Source organism: Apis mellifera, linkage group LG13 (genome assembly GCF_003254395.2).
Source record: "Apis mellifera strain DH4 linkage group LG13, Amel_HAv3.1, whole genome shotgun sequence".
Taxonomy (NCBI): domain Eukaryota; kingdom Metazoa; phylum Arthropoda; class Insecta; order Hymenoptera; family Apidae; genus Apis; species Apis mellifera.
In genome coordinates, this window is record NC_037650.1 from 9,545,555 (window position 1) to 9,573,464 (window position 27,910).

Below are 27,910 nucleotides of genomic sequence, written 5' to 3' on the forward strand. Positions count from 1 at the left end.
ACAATTTCTAGAAACACAACAAACAAAAATCGTCATCCACGCAAACAACCAAACAAATAGGCCAAATAATACCAGATCCATCCATCACCTGTTGTGAATTTCTTTCTGTAATTTAAACCTCGTTCGCCTATCCTGCTCGAACTTGAGGGCGGGGAGGAGACACGAGATTCCGCGAGCGACACGCGGCCGAGTGCAATTTGGCGCGGCCGAGAATGGTTTAAGAGCCGGATAATCACACGTTTCCGACGCGTTTTCACGAGCACGGGTAAGAAACGAAATCGCGGCGTTCGAGGAACGAACGAAAAGCCGCGTATAACCCTAATTACAAGGAGGGAAGAGGGTGATCGAAGAGAAAGAAAGGAAAGTGGAGTGGAGGGAAAGGGAAATAATAATTGGAACGATGGTTATATATATATATATTCCTCGGTGATTGCGCCTCGTATCTGCGTTCGCTCTTCATTAAAAAGGACCACTCGAGAGAGAGCTTAAGAACCGAGTGATGGCTTGCCTCCTTTAATGTCTTCACCCGACCACTTCGCGGCCTTTCAACGCGCGCCCTCTCGCGTCTCGAGAACGGTACTTTTTTATTTTTATTTCCTTCCAAACGGTGGCTATCAACCACCGTTGAATATTCTTTGATTTCTTTTTCTTCTTTTCTTCTTTCTTTTCTTTTTTCCAACCCACTCGGTTAATGTTTTCGAACGATACGATAATTGAGGGCCATTGGAGAAAGGTGGAGCGAAGAAGAAATCGAGAGTGATGAAATTAAGGGGGATGGATGAGTGATGATTGTGTTAGAGAATGATTGGATTATAAAACGATGATTTTGAAATTTTTTTTTTTCATTACGTATCGTAAAATTCGATGTATTTTTAATCGCAGTTTTTCTTCTTCGAGAAGAAAATATAATTATGATAATTTTGATAATTAATTTTAATCGAAAATTAATTTATTCGAAAAGAAGAAGAAGTGTTATAAAATTTTTAAATTCCTCAATTGTAAAATTTTGCTCAAGTTTTAAGCGATAATAAAATTCTTCGATATTGTGCATCGATTTAAAAGAAAGAACACTGAATATATATCTAAATATATCTCGCTCTCACCAATCGTATTGCAATCGTATTTCTCTCACGATACGATAAAATTTATCTTCCAAAGCATAAAGTAATCGAAGAAGAAGACTTATCTAGCGTGAAATATCCCAACAGTTAAGGTTTTATTACATTTCCCTCATTATCGCCAGCCACTCGTCCATTTCCTGTAATAAATTCGAGAGAGAGAGAACTGATTTTTTTCTTTCCAAAAATCTTTCCACCGTCGATTATTCCCCCCTTCTTCTTAAAGAAAAAAAAAATCTTCGTCGCGCATCGAAAATTCCCGGCCACACCGACGAAAGCGGATCACAAGCCAAAAAAAGAGTTTCCCGAAGGAAATCGAACGATTCGCATGTGAACCAACTCGCCAACAGTTTAAAAGTCCGTCGAGCTTTACGTTACGGGTTGCGCGATTGGACTCGGGCCAACAAGGAACAACACCTCGGTCCCGACTGACTACCGTAAAAGTAAACCCTTTTCCACGTTTGACCTTTATTGTTCGAAACGTGTAACGCACGTGTGCACGCAGGGAATTCCAGTGGCCGATCGTTGACAAGCCGATACACCGCACATATTACGCCCGGATAGGGCGCCCTATCTCCTCCTCTCCCGCGATAAATTAAAACAACGTGCCGTTATTTTACTCGTCGCAATATTTAGCCATTCGCGATTCTTAATGCGTTTCCATTGTAAATCGGCTCGAAAGGGGACACATTAATGGAGAGCATTGGCCCAGACTTGTATAAATATATGTATATAAAGTGAGTATACGAGGTGTCCCATTAATAGGAATAGAAGAATCAAAGAATCAAGAAGGGAAAGTTGGCAGGTTCGTTTAGATTTTTCTGAGCTAATTGGAAATCCGCCTGCACAAAAGTGTGCACAGTATTTAAGAAAGATCGTCACGTTTACGATATTTATTTATTTTTTCTTTCTTTGCTGATTTTTATTAATTTCGCAGGAAACAAATGATAAAAAGGAAATACCAATGCTACGTTTTCAGAGAGAGATATACAATACGAGGTAAATCTTACGTAGAGCATAAGACTATATAGTTGTCCATAGTTGTCCATCGATGGCAATTTGTGTAGAACGACTTTAATCGCCACTTTAATCAATGGCATTTTATGGAAAACGATTATAGACCGTAATAACGTAGAAGGGTTAAGAATCGAGTTAATAAGAATGGAGAAAGATTTTTAAAAAGATTCCTTCTTTCTTTTCGAGGGGTCGATAAATTTTTTTTTTTTTCAGGGAGAGAAAAAGAGCGAGGCGAGTGGACGACGTCCGTATCGACGACGATGAGAAAAGTGACTAGGCGGGCGGTAAGTTATTTTTGAGTCGTGAATGAGGTCATCTTGGGTCGGCTGTATCCAGACCCGACCAACGAGGATAAATCGGTCATCGTTTTCGAGGGGGCGTTAAGTTAAGGGAAACGAGTTTCGTGGAAAAGAGGTTGTTTTTCGGGGAACGCGAGCAACCCCGCATTGCGAATAAATTACTTTGAGAAATGGAAATGATTGTATTCAACGATATATATATAAGAATGGCACAGTTTAATATGCAATCTGAATTGCTTTGTTCTTCGCAAAGAAAATGTTTCCTTTGCGAAGTAAATATATCTTCGTTTGATATGCAAACATTTGTCTATTTTAAACACCTCTCTAGAAACTTTGTGTCAAGAAAGTTATCTTAATTTTATAATTATATAAATATATAATATTATAATTATATAATGTTAATAATTTTTTAAAATTTTAATGTTTACTCTTGCATATTTCGTTGACAGAGCGAAAGTTTCTTTTTTTTTTATTAATTGAAAATCATTTTCGAAACAACAAAAAATTGTAAAAATTATATTCGATAAAACTATCAGCGCGAAGGAATAATCCTCTTCGATTAAATCTTCCTTACTTTCACGAATAATTTTCGAACGAGTCGAGCGAAAACCAAAACCTTTCGAAACATCCTTCCACGGAAATGGTAATATTTTGGCCCGTTTAACAAGTTCACGAGCCTATAAAAACGACACCCCCTCCCTCCCCTTCAATGTGTTAACCCAACGAGTAGCCGTATCGCGCCGATTTCATGGCAAATTACGCGATCAAATGAGCCCACCGTACGCGTTGGATCCTTAATCCGATTTGTCATACCGGCGGATAACGCACAATTTAACGCGTAATTCTCTCCGCTCCGCTTGAACCCGAAGAACATGGTTTAAGGATTAAGGCGGCTCGAGACGAAAAATGGAAAATGGCGTCACGTTGGAGAAAAATCCTTGGAGAGTTTCGAGGCAAGATTGGTACATTTTTGCTCGGATGAAATTAACAATGAAAAATTATCGAGTAAAATAAAAACGGGATAAATCTCTAACCTAAAAATATCTTTCTTAAATAAAACTTAAAGCTTGATACCAATATTAAGCCAAAAAGTAAACAATAAAGATAAACTCTTAATTAATACTCTTTCATAAAAAGAAAAAGAAAAAAAAATAACACAATAAGAAACCTAACCTATTCTCCTCGAATCATTCTTTTACCAAGGCGAGAATAAAAATCTAACCTAAAAAGAAAAAAAATATTTCGACAATATTCTGCAAGGACAAAATAAATCCTCGCTATATTTGTCCCTCTCTGTGATGGCCATATTTCTCACCTTGGAATCAGTTCCATTCTACAACAGGGTGATATAGCTAGCTCGTACATTTAACTAAATATCAATATTAAGCCAAAAAGTAAACAATAAAGATAAACTCTTAATTATATTCTTCCACAAGAAGAAAAGAAAAGAAAACAATAAGAAATCTATTCTCCTCGAATCATTCTTTTACCAAGGCGAGAATAAAAATCTAACGTAAAAAGAAAAAAAATATTTCGACAATATTCTGCAAGGACAAAATAAATCCTCGCTATATTTGTCCCTCTCTGTGATGGCCATATTTCTCACCTTGGAATCAGTTCCATTCTACAACAGGGTGATATAGCTAGCTCGTACATTTAACTAAATATCAATATTAAGCCAAAAAGTAAACAATAAAGATAAACTCTTAATTATATTCTTCCACAAGAAGAAAAGAAAAGAAAACAATAAGAAATCTATTCTCCTCGAATCATTCTTTTACCAAGGCGAGAATAAAAATCTAACGTAAAAAGAAAAAAAATATTTCGACAATATTCTGCAAGGACAAAATAAATCCTCGCTATATTTGTCCCTCTCTGTGACGGTCATATTTCTCACCTGGAACCTCACCTTGGAGCCAGTTCCACGACAGGGTGACATAGTTAGCTCGTACATTTGACTAAAAACCAATATTAAGCCAAAAAGTAAACAATAAAGATAAACTCTTAATTAATACTCTTCCATAAAAAGAAAAAGAAAAAAAAAATAACACAATAAAAAACCTAACCTATCCTCCTCGAATCATCCTTTCATCTTTCAAAACCAGAATAAAAATCTAACCTAAAAAGAAAAAAAATATTTCGACAATATTCCGCAAGGACAAAATAAATCCTCGCTAAATTTGTCTCTCTCTGTGACGGCCATATTTCTCACCTTGGAGCCAGTTTCATTCTACAACAGGGTGGCATAGTTAGCTCGTATATTTAGCTAAAAACCAATATTAAACCAAAAAGTAAACAATAAAGATAAACTCTTAATTATATTCTTCCACAAGAAGAAAAAAAAAGAAAACAATAAAAAAACCTAACCTATCCTCCTCGAATCATCCTTTCATCTTTCAAGACGAGAATAAAAACCTAACCTAAAAAAAAAAAAAAAGAAATATTTCGACAATAACCCGCAAGGACAAAATAAATCCTCGCTAAATTTGTCCCTCTCTGTGACGGCCATATTTCTCACCTGGAGCCTCACCTTGGAGCCAGCAGCTCCATTCCACGACAGGGTGACATAGCCACGGGCCATCCGTACATTTACTCCACGCGGCGGAGTAGGAAAACAGAAGGGAAGGTGGACGGGAGCGCGGAAGACGGGTTTGGCTCGCCTCGGTTTCGTCGTTGTTGACTCACCTCCGTCGTCGCTGACAATGACTCACTGCCTTATTTATACGCATCGCGTATAATCTAAGGCTAAGAACCGGTGGCCAACAATTTCGCGTCCTTTAGAAGGGAGGAAGGGAGAAAGATTCTTCAAAGGGGCCCCCGTTGTTGGGGGTCCCTTGGCTGGGTTTACGCTCGTTCCCTGCGTTTCGAATACCAGAAGCGATATTTCAGAGATGGCGAGAGTAAGGGGTGTGAGTTATCGCGCCCCCTATGGCCGCGGCGTGTTGCGTTTGATGGGCGAGCAACGAGTTACATTAAGGGCCAGGACGCTGACCAATATCCTCCTTGTACCTCCTCGTTTTGCTTTCGTTCTCACGCTTTTGGAAGACGTCTTCTGTGAATCCAGAGAGAAAGAAAGAGAGAGAGATTCGCGTGGGGGTTAGAGAAGTCGTGTTTTTGGCCGGTTGAGTCATTGAGCTTTTTTATCTTCTGAACAAGGGAATTGATCTCGTTGGAATAAAATTTTTTCGTTCGTTAATCGATGTCTTATTGTGTTTTGTAGAGCTTTGATATTTTTCTTTCTTCTTTTTTTTTTTTCGTTTTATTGGAAAAATCCGAGGCAACATCCGATGATAAATTGAAATGATTCCGCGCCGCGGACGTGAATTTGTCAAAGGGGTAATTGTAATTACAAGAAGCTGATTCGCGAAAACTGCTTTAAAGGCACAAAAGCGTCCGACCTTCGAGATAAAAAGCGACCGTTTAATGGACGTTGCAATTTGTCCCATCGGCAAAACATACGAGCGGAATGCGCATTGTCTCCGTTTCTTGCATTATTCTACTTTCTGCCTCCTCCTTCTGTGTAATGCCTGTCGTCTGCTCTTCGAATAAAATCATCGAATCTTATTTATATCGGATAAATGTATTCTCTACTCGAAAGAGAATGAATCGATTGATCGATCTTTTAATTCAAATAAACTCTTATCAAGTTTTTATAAACTGTCTAATAGATTGAATTGGAATAAATTTTAATCGAAGAGGAATGGGGAAATTGAAAGGGGATATTCCTTCGAAGGACGTTTTATTAAACGCGTCTCCAATTTCCAAATGGCTGTCCAGAAAAACTTTTGCGACCAATCGTCGCGCCCAAGTGTCCATCATAAATCGTCCACTTAATTCCATCTCGCAACCATATGATTCCAAGGCGAAACCGCGACGAAATTCCAGCAAGAAAGGGAACGCTGAGATCGGCCAGCGACACGTACCAGCATACGAGAGACAAAACCAAAAGTGAAAAACGAAAAGGAGAAAAAAGGGGCGAACAAGGAGAGGAGGAGGAGGAGGAGGAGGAGGAGGGAAGAGACAGGATGATCAACCGCTTCTCACAGTATCTCTCGCGCGACCACGGGAATTTCTCAAACATTGTCCCGTCGATTCCCTCTGACAATGGTATTTCCATTCTGCCAGCCGACAAACGTTCGATCTCTCCCTTCGGCCCCATCGATCCCGCCAGTTCCAACCTGCAGCCTCTACCATTCTGTTCCCCAAAAAGGATCTGCTCCTTTGGGAGGATGGAACCACGAGTACGAGTCGGGAGGTCAAATTTTTGTTTTCGTGCGTTTTCGATTTTGGAAATTAAATTGGAAATTGATCGAGATAGATCGATTAAAGAAATCTTCCGTCCACTTAAGTTTAAGTTTTACGTAATTGTTATCATTAACTTGTAAGATTTCGAGAATTTATCCAGAATTTAACTAATCAAAATATTAAAATAAAGAAATAGTTAGAAATGTTTCTTGAAGAAATAGTTATTCTTACTTTTAAAAGAAACGAATATCCTTAAATCCGCTCGAATTCAAGGACATAACCTATAAGTGTTATTTTCATCGAAAAAAAATTCATAAGATTTCGCAAATTTAAAGCTATCCAAAATATTTTTTTTTAGAAGAAATACTTGTTCTTGCTTAAAAAGTATCTCTTAAACCCGCTCGAATTCAAGAACATAATCTATAAGTATTACTTTCATCGAAAAAAAATTTATTTCGTCCACTTAAGTTAAATTTTCGACTAATCATTATCATTAACTTGTAAGATTTCACGAATATAAAGCTATCCAAAATGTTTTTTTCTAAAAGAAATACTTGTTCTTATTTAAAAAGTAATTCTTAAACACATTCGAATTAAAGGACATAACCTATAAATATTATTTTCATAAAAGAAAATTCATTTCGTTCACTTAGGTTAAGTTTTCGAGTAATCATTATCATTAACTTGTAAGATTTCGCGAATATAAAGCTATCCAAAATGTTTTTTTCTAAAAGAAATACTTGTTCTTATTTAAAAAGTAATTCTTAAACACATTCGAATTAAAGGACATAACCTATAAATATTATTTTCATAAAAGAAAATTCATTTCGTTCACTTAGGTTAAGTTTTCGAGTAATCATTATCATTAACTTGTAAAATTTCGCGAATTTAAAGTTATCCAAAATATTTTCTTAAACAACTGTTCGAATTTAAGGACATAACCTATAAGCTTTTCATTTTCATCGAAAAGAAAAAAAAAATTCATTTCATTTCTATACTTAAAAAGAGGAGAAAACATTCGTTCAAAAAAGAGACTACTACGCCTTAATCTCCATACCCATCGAGACACCTTGTACATCCAAGGCTATGGGCCAAGCCTAATTTCTACCTTTCCAAAAAAAGAGGCGATCTTCCACTAAATCCAACCTCGCCTACGCTACGCCAAGAAAATTTCCATTAAAATCGAAGGAAGAAGGGAAGGGGGGAGAGAGAGAAGAAGACACGAATTTCGTACAAGATTCTGCTCTCAGGACTGGGCCGTAGGGTGGCGGGTTTCGAGACAGCGTTTTAATCGATGCGTTTTTGCCATCGGATTCTTCGCGGGGACTCGCGACGACGACGTGGCTTTATCGCGACCTGCGCAGTCGTATTTTATTGCTGCCGATTGTTCCCTCGGCCCCGTGGACCGTGTATGCGCACGGTTTTTGCCTTCTTCGGCTTTTCTTCCCTTCGCCTTCCATTTTTTTCTCTCTTTTTCTTTCTTTCCTTCTTCTTTTCTTCTTCTTCTTCTTCTTTTTTTTTTTTTGCCCGGCCGCCTCATTGTCTCGGCCGTTCTCATGCCGAGACTTTGCTTCCCCTCTCCCCGCGTCGTGGAAAGTAGGTGAAGCGTGCCGCTCGACGCGGTGAAAAAGATACTTTTTTCTTCGAGGCTTTGCGGTGTACGCGCCGATTGCGTTTTGCACGGTAACGTATTAATAAAGATAGACTTTTCGAGGTGTGTTGTCCGACTTGTTACGTTGCGCCTGTGATTTATGCGTTTTAAATTGCGCGCCGGATTTCTTCCTTTGCAGAGGGCGCAGCTGAGTTTTGCGGTCAGTCTTTTTTAGTGGCGAAAATGAAATACGATATATTTTGATTGTTACGCGAGTTGAGTTTGTGGAGTTGAGGCGATGACATTGATTCTGAAGAATTCTCTCAAGATCTCCTCTTACGACTTACGACCAATTTGTCGACGTAATTGGTTTGTTAACGAAGGAAATGAAAATATTAGAAATTTTATTCGCTTAAAAAAAAAAAAAAAAGAAAAAAGGCAATAAAATATCTGTGCAATATATTTTCACGTCGTTCTGATCGGGCAAATGATTCGTCTGGCCCGGAGAGGGGGAGAAAAAAATGCACGATTCTCTTATTTGGAGAAAGGAGAAAAGAGAGAAAGGTCGGAAGCGCGAAACATCTGGCAGCAATCAAGGAGCTGTATCTTCGAAACGCCGGCGGATCGTGAAAGAGATCAAAAGTAAGATGCGGAAGAAAAGAATGAAGAAGCATCGCTGAATTGGATAGTTGCAAAAAAATCGGGGAACAACAAATGATAAGATGAAAACTCGAGATCAATTTATTTCAAAAAAAAAAGAAAACAGAAAGGGTGTAAAGATTTAATATCGAATGAATTATTTATCGTAAACATTTTTTTTTCTAATCTAATTATTCTTTAGAAATATATTAAAAAAAATAAATAATTAAAATTTATTTCCAATCGAAAAATTTCTAAAATAAGGAAACCTTAAAATAATCATTAAACAATTTTTCTTTTTTTTAGTAACATATGATATCCAAAAAATCGACTCCTAATCGTTTATAAAAAAATTATAGTGAGCAAAAAAAAATTTCTTCGAAATAACTCGTCGATATATAAATGATTCCAAATCATTTCCATCGAAGAAGCACGAATCAAATATACATTTGAATATATAGCAAGCTTATCATTATATCTCAACCATTTCTTTAAAGAAAGATTTGTTTCTTTTAAATTCTAAATAATTATATTACCACTTTCAAAACAAAAAAATATCCCCAAAACAAGATTTTTAAATATTCAAAAGAAATTTTTTTACAAATTTATCTGACCAATTACAATAAATAAGTAAATAAATTATCCTAATATTCCATTCCTAGAAGAGAGTAGAAGCTTAATTGAACTAACGACCACGATATTTCTCTTCAAAGGGGCAAAACGAAACGAATATCCGAAGAAAGAATTTTTGGGGAGGGCCCAAATGTATAAAGTTACCACGCCAAGAATTTGGGGGAACGGTATTTATATAGAGATTCAAGTTTTTGTTAATTAATAGTGTGACTGAGTATAAGCTCCGTCCTGTCTCCTTTTACGACCGGAGGTGGATACGTGAGGTTCATGTGTAATCCGTCCCAATGCTTCGACACGTCGTCTATGGCGCTAAAACGATATGGACGAATCAAGAAAGATATTCGCGTCACGTACGTGGTGACGTCTCCTACCTGCCAGTTTGATGTGTGCCGAAACACACGAAACGATCAACCCCGCCGTGCTCGTCCGCTGACTCGTTAATTAACCGAAATTGTACGATTTAACCACTCATCCATCTCTATCCCTTTCCATATTCCTCCTTTGATTTCTTCATTAATTGCTTAAAATTCCAAAATTAGGTGATTTTCACTTGGTTATCACTCGTTCGAATTTCACGATGATTTTGAGAGATTTATTAAGATAAATTCCATTTCTTCATCGAGTATCACATCTCGACGTTAAATTTCATTCCATTTCAATCTTCTTTTAAATTAATTAATTCAAAATTGTATGATTTAACCATCCATCGATCTCTTCAATATTTTAATTTCTTCATTAATTGTTTAAAATTCCAAAATTATGTGATTTTTTTCGTAGAAAGGGTGGAGTCTATCGTATCACTCGTTTGAATTTCATGATGATTTTGAGAGATTTATTAAAAATAAATTCCATTTCTTTATCGAGTATCATACTTTATATGTAATCAAACATCTCGATGTTAAAATCTCATTCCATTTCAATCTTTCTCCAAATTAATTAATTTGAAATTGTACGATTTAACCATCCATCGATCTTTCCCTTTCAATATTCCTCCTTTGATTTCTTCATTAATTGTTTAAAATTTTTTGTATTACTCGTTCGAATTTCACGATAATTTTGAGAGATTTATTAAAAATAAATTTCATTTCTTCGTCCATTTCTTCGAGTATTACACTTTACATCTAATCAAACATTTCGACGTTAAATCTCATTTCATTTCAATCTTTTAAGTTAATTAACCTGAAATTGTACGATTTAACCATCCATCGATCTCTTCCTTTCAATATAATTTTTCCTTTAATTTCTTCATTAATTGTTTAAAATTCCAAAATTTTGTGATTTCTTTCATATCATTCGTTCGAATTTCATGATGATTTTAACAGATTTATTAAGATAAATTCCATTTCTTCACATTTCTTCAAATCTCTTTATATTTAATCAAACATATCGACGTTAAATTTCATTTCATTTCAATCTTTCTTCAAATTAATTAACCCGAAATTGTACGATTTAACCATCCATCGATCTCTTCCTTTCAATATTCCTCCTTTAATTTCTTCATTAATTGCTTAAAATCACAAAAATTAATAATTTCTTTCATAGAAAGGATAGGGGATGTCGTGATGATTTTGAAAGATTTATTACGATAAATTTCATTTCTTCATCGAATATCACACTTTACACGTCTTCTCATGCCCATTTCGTCGCTACTTCTACCACTATTTCTTCGAGAAAAATCCTAATATAACATCAACCTTTTACAAAACAGTTCATAACAATCTCCTCCGAACAACCAAACAACCAAACATCTCGACGCTGAATCCCATTCCATTTCAATCTTCTTCCAAGTTGTGTCCGATGATCGATAATCCTCTCTGCGCGCAGACTATAAACGAAACGAGGGAAAAACGTTGATAGCCTGTCTGAGCAAACATATTGCGATAGTTCTTATGGAATATCGCGTACAAATCGTTCTCTCGATACGCGTCGTCGAGGGCATCGACGAGTGTATACGCGCCGATAATGAATGGTATATAGTATATTCGAGGAGGAGAAGCTGTTCCATCCGTGATCTGTCGATCGAGGGATCGAACCGCCGAGGATCGCTGCAGGACGTCAGAGATGTTTTCTCGATGGAGAAGTAATTCACTCTGATGCACGATGGGTCGTGAGCAAGAACCGAGGAAGCATCGTTCGAGGAGCATCGTATTAATGCTGTAGCGTGAATACACGCTTCTGTTTGACAGGCATAACCGTTCGATAATATCGTCGATCGTGCGCCAAGAGAATTATGTAATTCAAGTATCTGCCTGAGAAGCTGTAATTTTTATGTTATGATCTTGTGCTCGGGAAAATTGGCGATGACGAGTATGGGAATTTTATTATTCCTGCTCTAATTTCAAACGATGAATTTTCTATCTTTCTTTTTTCTTTTTTTTTAATAATTGGAAAGAATGTGTGAATATCTAATTTTTTCCTACATTTTATGCGGACTTCGTGGACCTAACCTAACCTAACCTAACTTTTCCTAAATTCTTAGCTTCCATTTTAGAATCTAACCTAATTTCTTCGGGATGCTCGAATTCTAACGATTTCAAAGTTTTGATCGATGGTATTATAAGGGGACGAGGAAACAGGTTGGACACGAGTTATCTTTGATTCGCGTATCACAGAGCGGAGAAAGCGAGGGAAAGGGGGGAAAAAAGAGAAAAAGAACGGTCTGGAATTTATCGTGGAACGTGTACTCGCATTCTGGAGTAAGTAGATAATTCCCCGTATAATGCAGGGGAGGACAAGGAGGATGAGAATGTCGCGTCGACGTTTCGCTATGCGAAAATTACGGGACCACGGGGACGATAATCGTCGCTAATACGTCTCTCACGTAAGAGGGCAACTCCTTATTTATAGGAGTTGGTGCTCTCTCAGCGATCCGACACCACCGATTTCTCTACGAGGAATACGAATTCGAGGAACGGATTGCACGTAGAGACAAGCCCCGTTTAATCATACGATACGAATGGAGGAATGATTGTATTCACGAGTAGTAAAAGTGTGTCACAGAGAAGAGGTTTGAAAGAGAGATTGCGGTGATAGAAAATGGCTGGTTTTAAAAAAATTCATAAATAGTTATTTTCAAATACTTTTAAGATTGATTGAAGTAATAATATAAAATATCGATATATCATTGTAGAATTATATATTACACAAAGTGATAACCTTTAAAGGATCGATTCTAGATGCCAAAACAAAAAAATCGATCGATTTATACTTCTTTATTCAGTTATAAGCGATCGAAGTTGAAAGAGAGACGGAGATAGAGAGAGAGAGAGACAGCTTTATCTTGGTTACATTATTACGACACGCCGCGGCGCGCTGTGTCATTTTATCTCCGTCTCGCTTCTAATCTAACGCAAACTTAAATTACTTATAACCAAATAAATAAGTCTCATCTTTATATAGATAAATTATACCTTTACACACTGTCAATTCTTTTTGTGTTCGTATTTTATAGAGAATCAATCTCTCGAAGATGTTTTAAATAATAAATAACCGTCTGACGTAACACGAATTCCTAACCTAACCAACTCCGATGATCATTTATTCAAAATTCCATCGTGTTAAACAATATAACTCAAATAACTCTCGAATCCAATTTTCTCGACACCTTCCATCCATCAATTTTTCTCCACCAATCCAATAAATCCTACACGCGTACCCATTTCGCACGTGCTCCTATTTCGTACACGTAACACTTTCATAAACATAATTCCATATATCGTACGTGTGCAAAGCGGCCGTGATCCGGATATCAATCTAAAAGCGCGAAGAGGATCTTTAGCCCTTGAAGAGGATCTTCAAGCCCTTTCCTTCTTTCCTCCTGGACGCGGCCGCCTATGATGTACTGCCGCCCTTATCTTTATGTGCGTTGCACTTGGTCGGATCTATCCTGCGCGCATGCGCGAATGCACATCACGCACGCACGGTTGCGGTGTGCCGGCCAAGCATTGATGATTGAAGGAAGGGAAAAAGGGAGAAAGGGCTCCGACTCCGGCCGATCTTTCGGCCGACGAATTTGCGATGTTTGTTTAGCGGGTTATATAATTGGATCCAGAACGGTGGATATCCACTTTATTTGGCGGTTGGTCGGCATTTTAATTTTTCGTGCTTTGAAGCACCGTTTTCGGGATCCTTTTTATCACATGTTTCAACGCGTGTCTTTTTCTTCGAGATTTACGGTCTTTGCTTAATTGTTTATGTAAATTGGATCCACATCGATGGTTTAATTCGTATTTTGGAATACACTTTCTGCTTTGAGGCTGTTGTCTCTTCGTTTCCTGTTTTGAAATAATAATTTGATTCTACGTATCTTTGTATATCAATGATAAACCTTGTTTGGAAATTCGACAAACTAGTTTTTGTCATTATATGGGTATTAAATAATAGAGAATTATTAACGAAAGTGAGTAATAAAAAGTGAAATTTATAAATGAAATATCGGAAGACTTTTGGAGATTTGGAAAGATATTGCATAAAATTGGAAAAGATTGTTTCATATAAGATAAATTATACGTATATCGGGTATCGAAGAAATTATATCACGTAATATAATGGCAAAGCATTTAGACGTGGCAAACGGAAATATAGAACGAAACCAGAATTCGTTTGTTTTCAATTCCTGAAATAGAAGGTACGGTCTTCTAAGAACATACACGCCTGTAATTTCTCATGAGGCCCCCTCGTCTATTCGTAACTATCGCTTTTGTATCTTCATAAGCTCCTCCGGATCATAAAAAAAAAAGGGGGATATTTATTGAGTATACATTTTTCTTTCCTCCTTTTTTTTTCTTAAATAACCTAATAAATCGGGCATTTTGTTTTATTTCTTTTTTCTATCTCGCTTCTTTTACGAATATTTTTATTGCACAATTTACTCACCAAAATGGGTCCTCCATCCTTTATCGAGGCTGAAACCGTTGCACCAAACCATTGAAGGGTCTTATTATCGATCTGACTCAAACCACCCGGCACATTTGGATTTCTGACGTAGTTATTTCCTGCAAACGGAAACCATTTTTTTCATCAATCACTGCCACGTTACCTATCATATTTCAAGAATGATTAATGCACGAAATATCACGTTTATTAATTTTCATTCCATCCCCTAGTCATTCCTATGACTAAACTCCAAATAATTTTTTGAACAACAGAAATTCATTATTTCTCTCTAATAAATCATATATTCGTTTTCAATTGATATAAATACATTTTATATTTATATTTGTGATCATGATTTCGAAACTTCGATCCAATTGGATGTAACAATGGCGACAACAAATTCGATTGAATGAAAAAGATGAAAGATATGTATTGAAGGAAAGAGAGAGAGAGAGAGAGAAAGAGAGAGAGGCTAACAATGTTTCTTCTTCTCCAACTATTTCGAAAAATAAGGAATCTCGTCAAGAGGAGGGAGATCAGTCACTTAATATCGGAATTAAATTCTTGCAAATCTGAGAGGCTCCCTAAGAACGAATCAACGATATATCTTGCACTTAGTTACAGGTAACTTAATACGTAACTGGAACGTGCTCGAACAGAATGAAACGAAACAGTAAAGACGAGTTTAAGACCGTTTGCATTTCCTGTAAGATTAAGTTAAAAAGAAGGGAAAAAAGATATTATTCATTTGTAATTTAAATTTTATAAAAATTTTGTGTATTTAATTTTGATAGAGTCGTTGGTGTAAATACTTTCTAGGAATAAAAGTACAAGTTGAAAGATGATGAAATTTTTCAAATGATTTTCTTCTCGTTTTGAAGAGTATTCACGTAAGAAATTTTCAAATTTTGTTCGAATCATGATGTCAAATTACGTGAGAAAAAAAAATTGTGTTCCACAATTCACATGATAGAAGAATGATGAAAGAATGACCAAGGAAGGAAAGTTTTCAATGCATCATACAGATATCGCGATAAAAACAAGTTTCGAGCAGGTGTCACCGCAGAGAGAATTCTCAGCGAGTACACCTTGGATTTTTCTTTCTCGATTTTACGAATGGAATGAACCCGTTAGCCGTATCGGTGAGCCGTAACCCTTAAACGGAAGTTGTCCTTCGCTTCCTATCCCTTAACTCGCGAGTCGAGGCGCGTGGATACGCCGATCGACTCGAGAAATCCTTCAGCAACCATAATTCAGTTACCCAATAACGTCACCAAAGAATAATCGCCAAAATTATTACAGGATCAATTCTTTTCTTATATTTCATTTTAAATGAATAAATATCAGAAAGGATAGATTAATTTGCCTATTTAATTTCACTTTTTTTTTTATTGAATGGATCTTTAAAAAAAAATAAAATAAAATATAATTTCGAATTCACTTTTCCAATATCTATCTCTCAAAAAATTTTTTAATTAAACAAGAAATATATAATTCAATTATCAATAACGTCATTAAAGAATAATCACCAAAATTACAAGATCAACTCTTTTCTTATATTTCATTTTAGATGAATAAATATCAGAAAGGATAGATCAATTTGCCTATTTAATTTCACTTTTTTTTTTAATTGAATGGATCTTTAAAAAAAAATAAAATTACATAATTTCGAATTCACTTTTCCAATATCTATCTCTCAAAAAACTTTTTGATTAAACAAGAAATATAATTCAGTTACCCAATAACGTCACCAAAGAATAATCACCAAAATTACAGGATCAACTCTTTTCTTATATTTCATTTTAGATGAATAAATATCAGAAAGAATAGATCAATTTGCCTATTTAATTTCACTTTGTTTTTTTTTAATCGGATGGATCTTAAAAAAAAATAAAATAAAATTACATAATTTCGAATTCACTTTTCCAATATCTATCTCTCAAAAAATTTTTTGATTAAGCAGAAAATATTTATTGCAACGAAAAATAAAATTCCTCCGCTTCTTCAGTCTTCCAATCATTTAAATCCATCCATCAAACGAGAGCAAACCACGTTAATTAAAATCAACGATCAGGAGAAGGAACAATCCTTCAACAACGGAGAGCAATTATGAATTATCGACATTGAACGTTAGTCCATGATTATCACGGCCCAATTATTTCGCCGGCGCTCATTAAGGGGTGTACGTCAATTAACCATCACAATTCCGACCTTCCTCGAACATCTTCGATCCTTCTAATGGTGAACAACTCGCAGCAAGAACGGAACAGATATCCATTCCTCAAAATTATTTACTCAAATTGAGCAAAGAATAAAACCGATTCTAAAATCATATAACGCATGTTCCAATCCACGCACAACAAACAAACGAACAAGAATTTTCATCGAAACCGAAAAAAAAGAAAATTTCCAAATTAAATTCGAATTGAATCGTAAAAGATAAATAAACAAGGATTATTATGATTCGAATCGAATCGTAAAAGATAAAATAAACAAGGATTATTACGATTAAAAAGAAATTCTGTTGGAAAATTTTCCTGAAAATTGACGATCGAAAAAATCTCTCAACCGAAAGATCCTCCTCGATTATATGAGTCATCGACGTATCGACTGTCGAAGCAACACCCAACGTCATCACCGCGGCCCAATTATTTCGCCGGCGCTCATTAAGGGGTACGTCAATTAAGAGTGGCGATCCCGAGATCGACTTTCAGCGACCTTCCTTGAAGATCGTCAGGTGGCAGGGAGCAAGAAACGGCCGAACCTACGTCCGCGCTCGGCCGTAGGTAGAACGACCTTACGGTTTTCTGTATTAGGCAGAGTCGGTTTCTTGCGTCGGTACACGGTATTTCTCGGTATACCGAGTCTCGCCGGCCACGCCACTCCGCGGGGTGTACCTCCGCCTCCCTAGAAGTGTTCCTTGCGTCGAGGAGGAGGAGGAGGATGCTCTCCCTCTCCCTCTCTTTCTCTCTCTCTCTCTTTCTGGGCGTTCGGTCGAGCACTCGAGGAGAAGTGAGTGACCTCCGCGCGAGAGATACGACCCGCTTCCTCGTACGCGCGTGGAATAGGAGATGGGCGAACGATTGATTGGAATACCGGCGCGAGATGCGCGAGAAGATGTTTGGAGGAGTGGACGTGACCTTGATGATGGCGTTGATAGGACGTCTGGTGGTGTAGAGATGAGGAGAATGGGTTTCTTTTCGAGGTTTGATGATGTATAAAGAGGGAGAGAATATTTGTGAAAACGTAGCCTTTTGCAAGAGAGTGGAGGAATGAGACGAGAAAGAATTAGGTAGATAAGAGTGGAAGATTGGGTTGGGAAGAGATGGAAAGTGGAAATGAGACGAGACAATTGGAAAGAATTAGGTAGATGGAGTAGTTGAGAGAGTTGGGAAGAGATGGAAAGTTGGTTGGAATTTTGTAACGTGTTTTTTTTTTCAGAAGGACGATTTAAAAAAAGAGGGACGAATTGGAAAGAATTAGGTAGATGGAGTGGTTGAGAGAGTTGGGAAGAGATGGAAAATTGATTGGAATTTTGTAACCTGTTTTTTTTTCAGAAGGACGATTTAAAAAAAGAGGAACGAATCCGTTAGACGGATATAATGTCGTTCTAGCGTGGGCAAACACGTTACATTTCGAAAATAGCCGTGGTGGTAATAACACGAAGGGGGGAAACAATGTTAGGCAAAGCGGATGACCGTTTATTTTTCATGTTCGAGAAATTCGATATGGGAGAGAGAGAAAATTGTTAAAGCTTCTTTGATAAAAGAAACTCTGAAACAAAGTTCTATTTATATTTAGCAAAGAGAGAAGGAAAAAAGACCCATTCCCTTGATATTAAATCGATTGTAAATCAAACAAGAATCAAATTGTTATTGCTGAGAATAGGGATCCATGGAGAATAGAATCGTTAATGGAAAGTAATAAGGAAAAAAAAAAGGAAATATTATTTATAATCGAGGTAATTCCCTATGCCGCGAAGAGGGGGCGAAATTTAATGGCGAATGGTAATATTCCATATACGCGAACGTAATGAATAGTCGAGGCTACCGAATGCGACTCTAATTGGACAAGATGAAGCATACGATCACGCTAATTATCGATCAAAGCGAAGTGTCTCGGCGAGTAGGGTCGACGTAAGGACACGGCTGACTAATTGGACGTGGTATGATCTCGTATATATAGTAGTCGTGAAAATGTTTTCGCTATTGGGCAGAGTTGCTTACGGCATATGGCGTTAATAAGTAGAACTAGAAAGACGTATATTTGTACGTTTGGAATTTTTTCTTTTTCATCGTTAAAAAATTGAAATCGAAGATGAAATTTTATAATAATCGATAAAAAGAAATAGACTTCTAATATTATCGTATATTAACAAAGAAGTTTGTTTGCGATAATAACGATTTATTATAAATTACAAAAATTAATTAAATTTCAAAAATCGTTTTCATCGTTAATTCAAACAATCTCGAATAAAAAGCATTAAAAAGATATTTCAAATATAGAATACTTTATGTATCTTATATATTTTCCATCTCCTTTGGAAAAAAATATAAAAAATCACGAGATATATCCGAGAAAAATCGATATAAAAAAAAAATATACTTAAATCGATGTTTTATCTCGATCTTACGCGTTCTCGATCGATTCAATTCAACTTGTTAGAGATAACAGAGAATTGGCGCTAGTGATTTCCTGCCGATTGCTTTCGAATGCAGTCAATTACTTTCGCGCCTGAAAATTACGGATCCGGTATCGTGCTCGATCTTTCAGATATTATCGAGTACGTAAGCACGTCTAATTCGCAGCACCACTGATATTCTACTAATTTGCATTCAACTATTCCTCGACTGTTCTAGTTGAAACGAAAAGATCGCATCACAATTATTACCAGTTGCTCTTCTTCAAATTAATGTCAATGCACACATTTTCCATTTTCATTTCCCGCAAATTTCGTTCTTTTTAAATCCTAAGATAAGGAGAACCGATATAAAAGCAAACTATGTATCACTTCAAACACGTACAAACTTCTTCAATCCTCTTCTATAATATACGCATAACAGAGACAAGTTCTTCTTTTCAAATCAAAGAAGATATCGATGAAAGAATGTAAGAAGATGTAGAGACAATTTCCTTCAAACGTTCACTTGCAACCGCTTCAAACACGTACAAACTTCTTCAATTCTCCTCTATAATATACGCATAACAAAGATAAGTTCTCCTTTCCAAATCGAAGAAAATATCGACGAAAGAATGTAAGAAGATACAGAGACAATTTCCTTCAAACGTTCACTTGCAACCGCTTCAAACACGTACAAACTTCTTCAATCTTCCTCTATAATATACACATAACAGAGACAAGTTCTTCTTTTCAATCGAAGAAGACAAAAGAATATAAGAAGATACACAGACAATTTCCTTCAAACGTTCACTTGCAACCGCTTCAAACACGTACAAACTTCTTCAATCTTCCTCTATAATATACACATAACAGAGACAAGTTCTTCTTTTCAATCGAAGAAGACAAAAGAATATAAGAAGATACACAGACAATTTCCTTCAAACGTTCACTTGCAACCGCTTCAAACACGTACAAACTTCTTCAATCCTCCTCATAATATACGCATAACAGAGACAAATTCTGCTTTCCAAATCTAAGAAGATATCGACGAAAGAATGTAAGAAGATGTAGAGACAATTTCCTTCAAACGTTCACTTGCAACCGCTTCAAACACGTACAAACTGTTCTCGATCCTTTATAATATCGAGTTCTCCCTTCTTTTCTTTAAAATCGAACACAAGAAATCGAGCACAAATGTAAAGAACGTTCCTTCCAACGACTTCAAACGCGCGCAAACTTCTCGATCCCTTATAATGCCACGCACGACCGTTAATAAAGCTCTGAGCCACGCGATCCGATCGCGATACGATCTATCCAACTGGCGGCGATCGCTAAGAAAAATCGAGGAGGAAACGAAATCGATACGATACTCGGTGGCGATAAACATTGGAAGCAATGGGAGGGTCAACGACGGGAGGGTGGGTGTAAAGTTGCCCAGAATAGAACGGCGACTCTCTACGACCAACCAACCAACCAACCAACCAACCAGCCAGCCAGCCAGCCGGTTACGAAGCTCCTCGAGGGCTATGGCAAGCGGGTGGAAAACTGGAATGTGGGTCACAGGGATTGCGAACAATCGTGGTGGAGTCCTCGTTGTAGCCTGTGTGTGTGTGTGTGTGTGTGTGTCAGGCTACCTTTCAATGGCCCATAAGCAAGTGCAAGTGAAAGAAAGAGGCGGAAAACAGATATCGGATTTTGTCGTGGAAGAAACTGAAACGAGTTAATCCGACCGTGCTTCCGGCTATCGATAACTATCCCCTGATTGAAAGATTACAGTTTTAAGGGGCCACGTATATATTGCCCCATTTCCCCTCGGGAGAAAGGATCATTTTGATACGATCGATCGGCGTTCCTTCTTTTAATACTTATTTGTGGACCACTCACGGAGAAAGGAACCAACCACTCACTCTACTCTTATATATGTCTCGTTGCTTTGTTCCACTCGATACTTGTACCATTGTGACAATTATGAAATGACCATAAAAGAGATTTTTTTAAAAGGGTGAAATCGTTACGAAAGTATTGAAAAGAAAGGAAAGAGAGGGAAAATTATTAGTTACCTTTACTGTCGAAATTGATCAACATGCATCGATCATCGGCCGCTATGTCGCATTTGTAAACTGCGCCGCCTCTGTAGACGCCAGCTTGAGGAGTTTCGGCCTCCGGTGCACCCACGATGGCCCTGCGAAAGGAAACGATCGGCGTTGAATTATTTTCTTGCATCCAAACAAGAGATGGAAGAGATAATGAAATATATGGATGGATAATGATGAATAAAACGCAATACCATGTTGCGTAATTGGACGGTTAATGTTTTGGTCATCGCTCGATATTCGCATTATCACATTATCGCGTTAAGGAAAGACGATGATGCGTATGAACGTATTTCCGAGATCGAGGTCACTGGTCACGAGCTATTTTGAACAGTGGCGCAAGAGAGTCTGGTAACTGATCCGACCGACCGATGGACGAGTTATTAAACCAGGTAACACAATTTGCCACCGCAATTTTTCATCACGGTTTCACGGAAGACGATCGTGGCGCTGGTTCGCATAGATAACGATAGAGGGAAATTGAAATTGTTGAAGAAATTGAACAAGATGTTTACAACAAGAATGTTGACAAGATTTTAAAAATTATCTTGTATCATTTTAAATCTATATTTTCTTTCTTTCTTTTTTCTAATATTTCGTTCGATTTCTTTCTGTTCAGGTGGATGAGATATAATTTTTTTTTTTTTTTAGAAAGGAAAAGTAAACGATCGTTTAACATCTATTAAAATAGATTAATGTTTGGCTAGAAAATTGAACAAAGAGATATATAGACGATCAATTATTTCGACGATAACCATCTCGTGCGCTAAATTGGCCATTGTGTTTATTGACTTAGAATTTAACGTTTGCCCCACTTTTCTAATGAACGCTTCGGCCTTAAATCGGAATTATCGAGGAAAGATTCGAGCACGAAGTTATTCCTTTACGAAATATATTATTTCAATTTTTAATAAATTTCGGAATATTATTTATTTCGAAAAAGTATTTACAATTTGTGTAATCGAGAAATTCGAAATTAAAAGTAACATCCGCTAGTGAATCGTTTTTATTATCACTTTAATTAGTACATAATAAATGCAATGATCTCGCATAATTATATAATTAATTAAGCATTATCTTTACCGACACTGATTGAAGTTATTTAAAATTCGTATTTTTTTTTTCTTTTCCTTACCTAATTAAGTTCTTTACATTAATTTAATAACACCATTCTTAATCATCTTTTCCTCTTATCTTTCATCTAGATTACCATTACACATTGAAATTAGAGGTAATGAATTAATTTATAATTAATTCAATTATGGACGTCCATGAGATATCCCTTGATCTCGTTAAAAAAAAAAAATCTCATTAAAAATACGTAATTTCTATCGCCTCGTGGTAATATGCACAATCATGTTTTATCGTGAAATCGTTTCACCTGGACATAGGTGTGTACCGGCAATATGAAGATTGCTAGCCAAGGTAGTATAATTATCGTGGAAGGGTGTGTCCGATCAGGGGTTGTACACCCTGACCTATAACGTGATTAATGCTGCTTGCATACAGATTAACTACAGCAAACATACCAAAGATATTAGTAAGAAAGAATATAATAGAAGAAATCACTCGTTATTTCCTTTTTCCTTTTCTCTCTTCTCTTTTAGATTAAACTGAAAGATTGGAAGGAGAGCGATTTTTTTTTTTTTTTTAATACAAATTTATATCGATATGTAATCTTAATTCGATGTTTTATTTTTTAAAAAAAAAAAAAAAGAGAACAAGGAGATTTCTAAAGTATCAGCCTTGCTGTTATATTCTGGCTTGCCTTGAACATTTCTGAATAAACGTTTCCTTATTCGGCGGGTAATCGCGTAACAATTGAATTTTATCGAGGTGAAAATTCTTCGTGTTTTCTTTTTTTTTTCCTTTTTCGTAGATAAAATTGTTTGTGACGAGAATTAATATGAAAGAGATTAAGAAACTTTCAATAATACAATTTTGAAGAAAGATTCTTACGAAATTGTGAAAGAGAATTTAAAGAATTAAAGGGAGAAGAATAACAAGCGTGAAAGAAAATAAGAATTCGAAAAGAAGTTTAGAAAAATTTGAAAATATAATTCGTACTTTTATTTCTTGTATTGGTAAATATTGGTAATTTACGTGATTAAATTAGTGACGATTCATTTAATTCATAAAGCATGAAGCAGTTTCGATGCCGGCAGAAAAATGACTTTCAAATATTACCCTGCCCGAGGCTGATAAATGATGCGTATCGTTTTATTATCGAACAATGGACGAAACCAACGGAGAAAACGCTCGTTTCGTACAATTTCACTTTGGGATAAAGACTCTGTTCTTTATTCCGTGAAGAAGCTGTATCATAAATTTCTTTCCTGCAACGCTAATTATTATCTCCAGGCAACAATAAAATAATTTAGAAAGTCCCTTCAATACGTCACAATCTTTGTTTTCGTTAAAATTTTTATCAAATCGCTCGAAACCATATTTTATCATTTCAATAATCGTTACGACGAAATTTTTTTTTTTTTTAAACCCGTAAGAAACGTGTGTTGTTACAAATATTTCGTGAAAGTTTATATAATTCCCATGAATTCGTTTAATTCAAATTTATTCACATCTGAACATTCCTATCTCTCATAACAACTTTCCTTTTACTTTCCTTATTCAATAATCATTCCAGTGCAACAATTTCAATTCAATTGACAACCTTTTTTTTTTAATTTTGTTCCAGTCAATCGATTTACTTTTCATTTCACTTTTCAATCATTCGAGATTTTTAAAAGAGATAAATAAAAATCAAAAAATTTAAATAATAATAATTAATATCAATATTTTAGAAAAATCCAGAAAATTGGATTCAAAAACTCGATCTGAAAAATCTCGTTAAAAATCTTCGCTCCATTTTAACAATGGAAAAAGAAAAAGACTTCGAACTTGAACATTTCAAAGGAACTGAGACTCTTTTGTCGAAGAAGATCTCTCGTCATCATCATTATCATCGAGCGTAAAAATGGCACCGTTTACCGTGCAACCTTGGCATACTCTAGGCACCTAGCCTGTAACCAGAGCGTAGGTAAAAGTCGCACACTCGCGCACAATCATTAACAACTGGTGGAAACGAGAGAGGACGACGATTATGCGAGTTATGCAAGTGATTCGTAACGTGTGCGGTAACGTGCCACGCCGGAATTGTCGCTTTGATAAGAAGAAACGAGGGACGAATCGCAGGAATGAATCAATTAACGCCGTGAAATCACCAATCAAGATTTCCACAAGCCCCAAAGAAAATAACTATGCCTGCCATTCAAAGAATAAGCACACAAAATCTAAGCCTTGATACGATAATTGGCCTAATTCTAGAACGTAACTTTTAGACCGTCAGATATTGCTTGATACTTCGAGGAATAAGATATTTTTTTTCCACGATTTAGTAATTTTGATTACTGATGCAATTGTTAGAATTTTTAAGGGAAGAGAGATTAATTTTCATTGAGATATATTGATTATAACGAAAATATAAAATATGGTTAAATGAATGGTGTATCATTTTATTTTTTAGTGATATATATTCATATTAAAAATATATTTTATTGTTCTTATAAATTATTTAAAGTATGAAGTATTGGAATTTTAATTCTTTTATTATCAATAGCAGCAGCATTTATTAGGATACGTTTTATTTTGAGAACAAATATCTTATTGAGGAGCAACAATTATTACAAATCTTCTATCTGTAATCTCATATATTGGAGATACAATTGTATTATGAATTTGAGGTGGATTCTCAATTAATAATGCTACTCTAAATCGATTTTTTTCTTTACATTTTATTTTATTATTAATAATTCTATTTATAGTAATTTTACATTTATTCGCTCTTTATTTAAACATTTAAATCATCAAATCAAATTAAGTTCAAATTTTAATAATTATAAAATTTCATTGCATCCATATTTTTCAATTAAAGATCTTTTAGGATTTTACATTATTTTATTTATCTCCATATTTATTAATTTTCAATTTCCATATCATCTAGGTGATCCTGATAATTTTAAAATTGAAAATCCAATAAATACACCAATACATATTAAACCTGAATGATATTTTTCATTTGCATATTCAATTTTACGTGCAATTCCAAATAAAAATTTTAAAAAATTTTAATTTTATATTTAACAATTTTATGTAATAATAACTTAATTTAAATAACAAATTTATTAAAATAGATACATTTATTAAGGCTTTCATAAGACTCTATATTTTACGAAAAATAATGATAAATTAATTGGAAAAAATTTGTATCTTGATTCAAAGATGACGCGTAAAGGTTATACACTGCATTCGATAATACTATCTCTTCACTTTTTCTTCTCGCGACAAGCATTCCATATTTTCGCATCATCGAACGAATTATTCCTAAAACAAATGAAATTTGACGCTGCGATATCAAATTCATTTCAATACGGTTAAATTAACGATTATGATACACGAGTTACGCGACAATCCAATATAAAATCAAGGGACGAAAATACATTTTCATCGTGGAGGGTTGCACGCGGTTATATCGTCCAACGAAATTCGATCCATTTACGACCTCGATGTCCAATGGATTCGCGGACGTGTCGCATTAATAGCAAACGTGGGTCGAACCTGACGAGGAGCTTAAGCTTCGCCCACTCTATTTTTCCCCCCTTTTTTTCCTCTTCTTTTTCCTTTTTCCTTTTTCTTTTTTTTTTTTTCGCAATCATGAAGAACTGCAGTCACCAATATGTGACGCATTCACCAGAACGGGAATGCAGGGGCGAACCGGTCCCACAGGATATTGTACAAAGAATACAAACGTTTAGAAATCTCCTTCTTTTTTTTTTTTTTTTTTTTTTGAATTTTCTAATCCGAATTTTTATTCATTTCGAACGTTTTAAATTACGGCGAATATCAATATTTATATAAAATATACAAAAAAAAAAGAAGAAAATGGAAATTAAAGATATATTACGAAACAGTAATATTTATTCCATAACCATTCTCTATCTCTCTTTATCAATTTTCGTGGCATAAATTCAATCTAATCTATCAGTCTAATAGAATAAAAAAATTAATATTGAAATTTTCTCTCACTTCTTAAAAATCTTCCACACAAATTTTACTAAATTCCGATAAAATTTTACTATTTTTTTTATTTCTCTGCATTTCTCATTAATATTTCGTTTCACACGGTTTCCTTTTATCAGATATTTATAATTCAATATTCAACCTAATGCAATATTCATCGATATTCCACTTTTCCAAGCGGCAGCGTTATCGAACAGGATTCGGCGATAGAAGATCGAGAATGTGCCAATCTCGCATGATAGTTTGTGACAGTAGGCGGCAAAGATGGTCCGTGGCAAGAGGCAGGTTAAGCGAGGACAAGCAACAACCTGACATCGAGGGAAAGTTGAAACGTTGGTTGATTTATACAATGACGGTCCAGTTTGGAGAACAATTTAGATTCTTTTTTATTCGATACCGTGGCTCGATCCGGTCTTTATACGGTCGCCGATAAAAATGACAGGTTACAAACCGACAGCTATTTCAGATCGATCGATGGAAGTTTCACGACTGAATACAGATTTCTTGCTTTCTTGCTTCTTTCGAGTAAGTATAAATTATAATCGCCGGAGTCGGGCGATTACAATTTTTAACTAGTTTTCCTCTGCCTCGATTATTTTTCTATTATTTCTGGACATCGTTTGATGTTATTTTATTTCGATTACTTTTTTCAGAAGAAGAAAAAAAGAAGAAATTTATCGTCACGATGTATTTAAGAAGAAATTCTTCGATAAAAAAAGAACACGAATTCTAAATTTAGGCTGAAGGCTACCTCAGATAACGATTAATTTGTTTTAATTTGAATAATGGAATAATCGTTTAAAAAAAAAAGAAACAGTATTTAAACCAGTGAAATATGATACGACTATCTTATCACGAGCCATTTAAAATAACAATAATTTGAAGAAATCTCGAGACTAAGAAGAATGTAATTTTTTTATAAGAATCTTAATTAATACTTTAATAGTTCCAATACGAACGATACTGAGATAATATCTATTTAAATTACTACGTATTATACACACACATATGTATAATTTAATATAAATGATTCAAACTTGATATAAAAAAAGTTTAACTTTATTTAATAACGTATAACCTATAACATAACCTGAAAACACAATATTTGCGGAATCAAATATTGCCACTGGCGATATCTACGTCATAAAGATAGTCCTATATGCGCAATAGGAATGCAAATGGGTTATTCACAGTCGCCAAAGTTTCAACCAAGGTTGTAAATTTATTTTTTTTACACTGTGTTTGAACACGGTAACACGTCGGATATGTTCGATCACTTCAAATTTATCGAATCCCGAGGCCTTGCTACGTGCTAATGAAAGCGTGCAGCTGCACCGACAGGTATGCAGGTGCAACGATTTAGCGTCTTCTAAATTAGTTCGTGAAACGATTCGCGAGTGCGCTTTGCTCCCGAATTTTTATAAAAATTTTGCTAGTCGTATATTTATTTTCGTTTCGAAAAATTTCTATCTTCCATCTTTGACGTAGAATTTTATTTCGGAAATTTCTCGCAATGTGAAATATCTTTCTGTTATTAAAAAATCAAACGTAATACACGTAGTAAACAGAGAAACAAAGAGAGAGAGAGAGAAAGAGAGAGAACAGGATGAAAAGTCAACAGCAGGGGGACGACGCTAAAATAACACGCGAAATCCAACGAATCAATCCTAACGAGCGTGAAACTGCAAATGGCTCAATAACAT

The 27,910-nt window shown here is 35.5% G+C and overlaps 1 protein-coding gene across 2 annotated transcripts in view; it reads right to left on the bottom strand.

Moving 5' to 3' along the window:
• LOC724548 (integrin alpha-PS2) overlaps positions 1–27,910 on the bottom strand; it is an 86,813-nt gene that overhangs the window by 36,952 nt on the left and 21,951 nt on the right. For both annotated transcript variants that reach the window (XM_006565052.3, XM_001120437.5), the window contains exons 2-3: positions 21,099–21,220; positions 14,418–14,536 (exon numbers count right to left, since the gene is read on the bottom strand). In XM_006565052.3, coding sequence (XP_006565115.2) covers positions 14,418–14,536; positions 21,099–21,220 — 241 coding nt within the window. The remainder of the gene's footprint in view (positions 1–14,417; positions 14,537–21,098; positions 21,221–27,910) is intronic.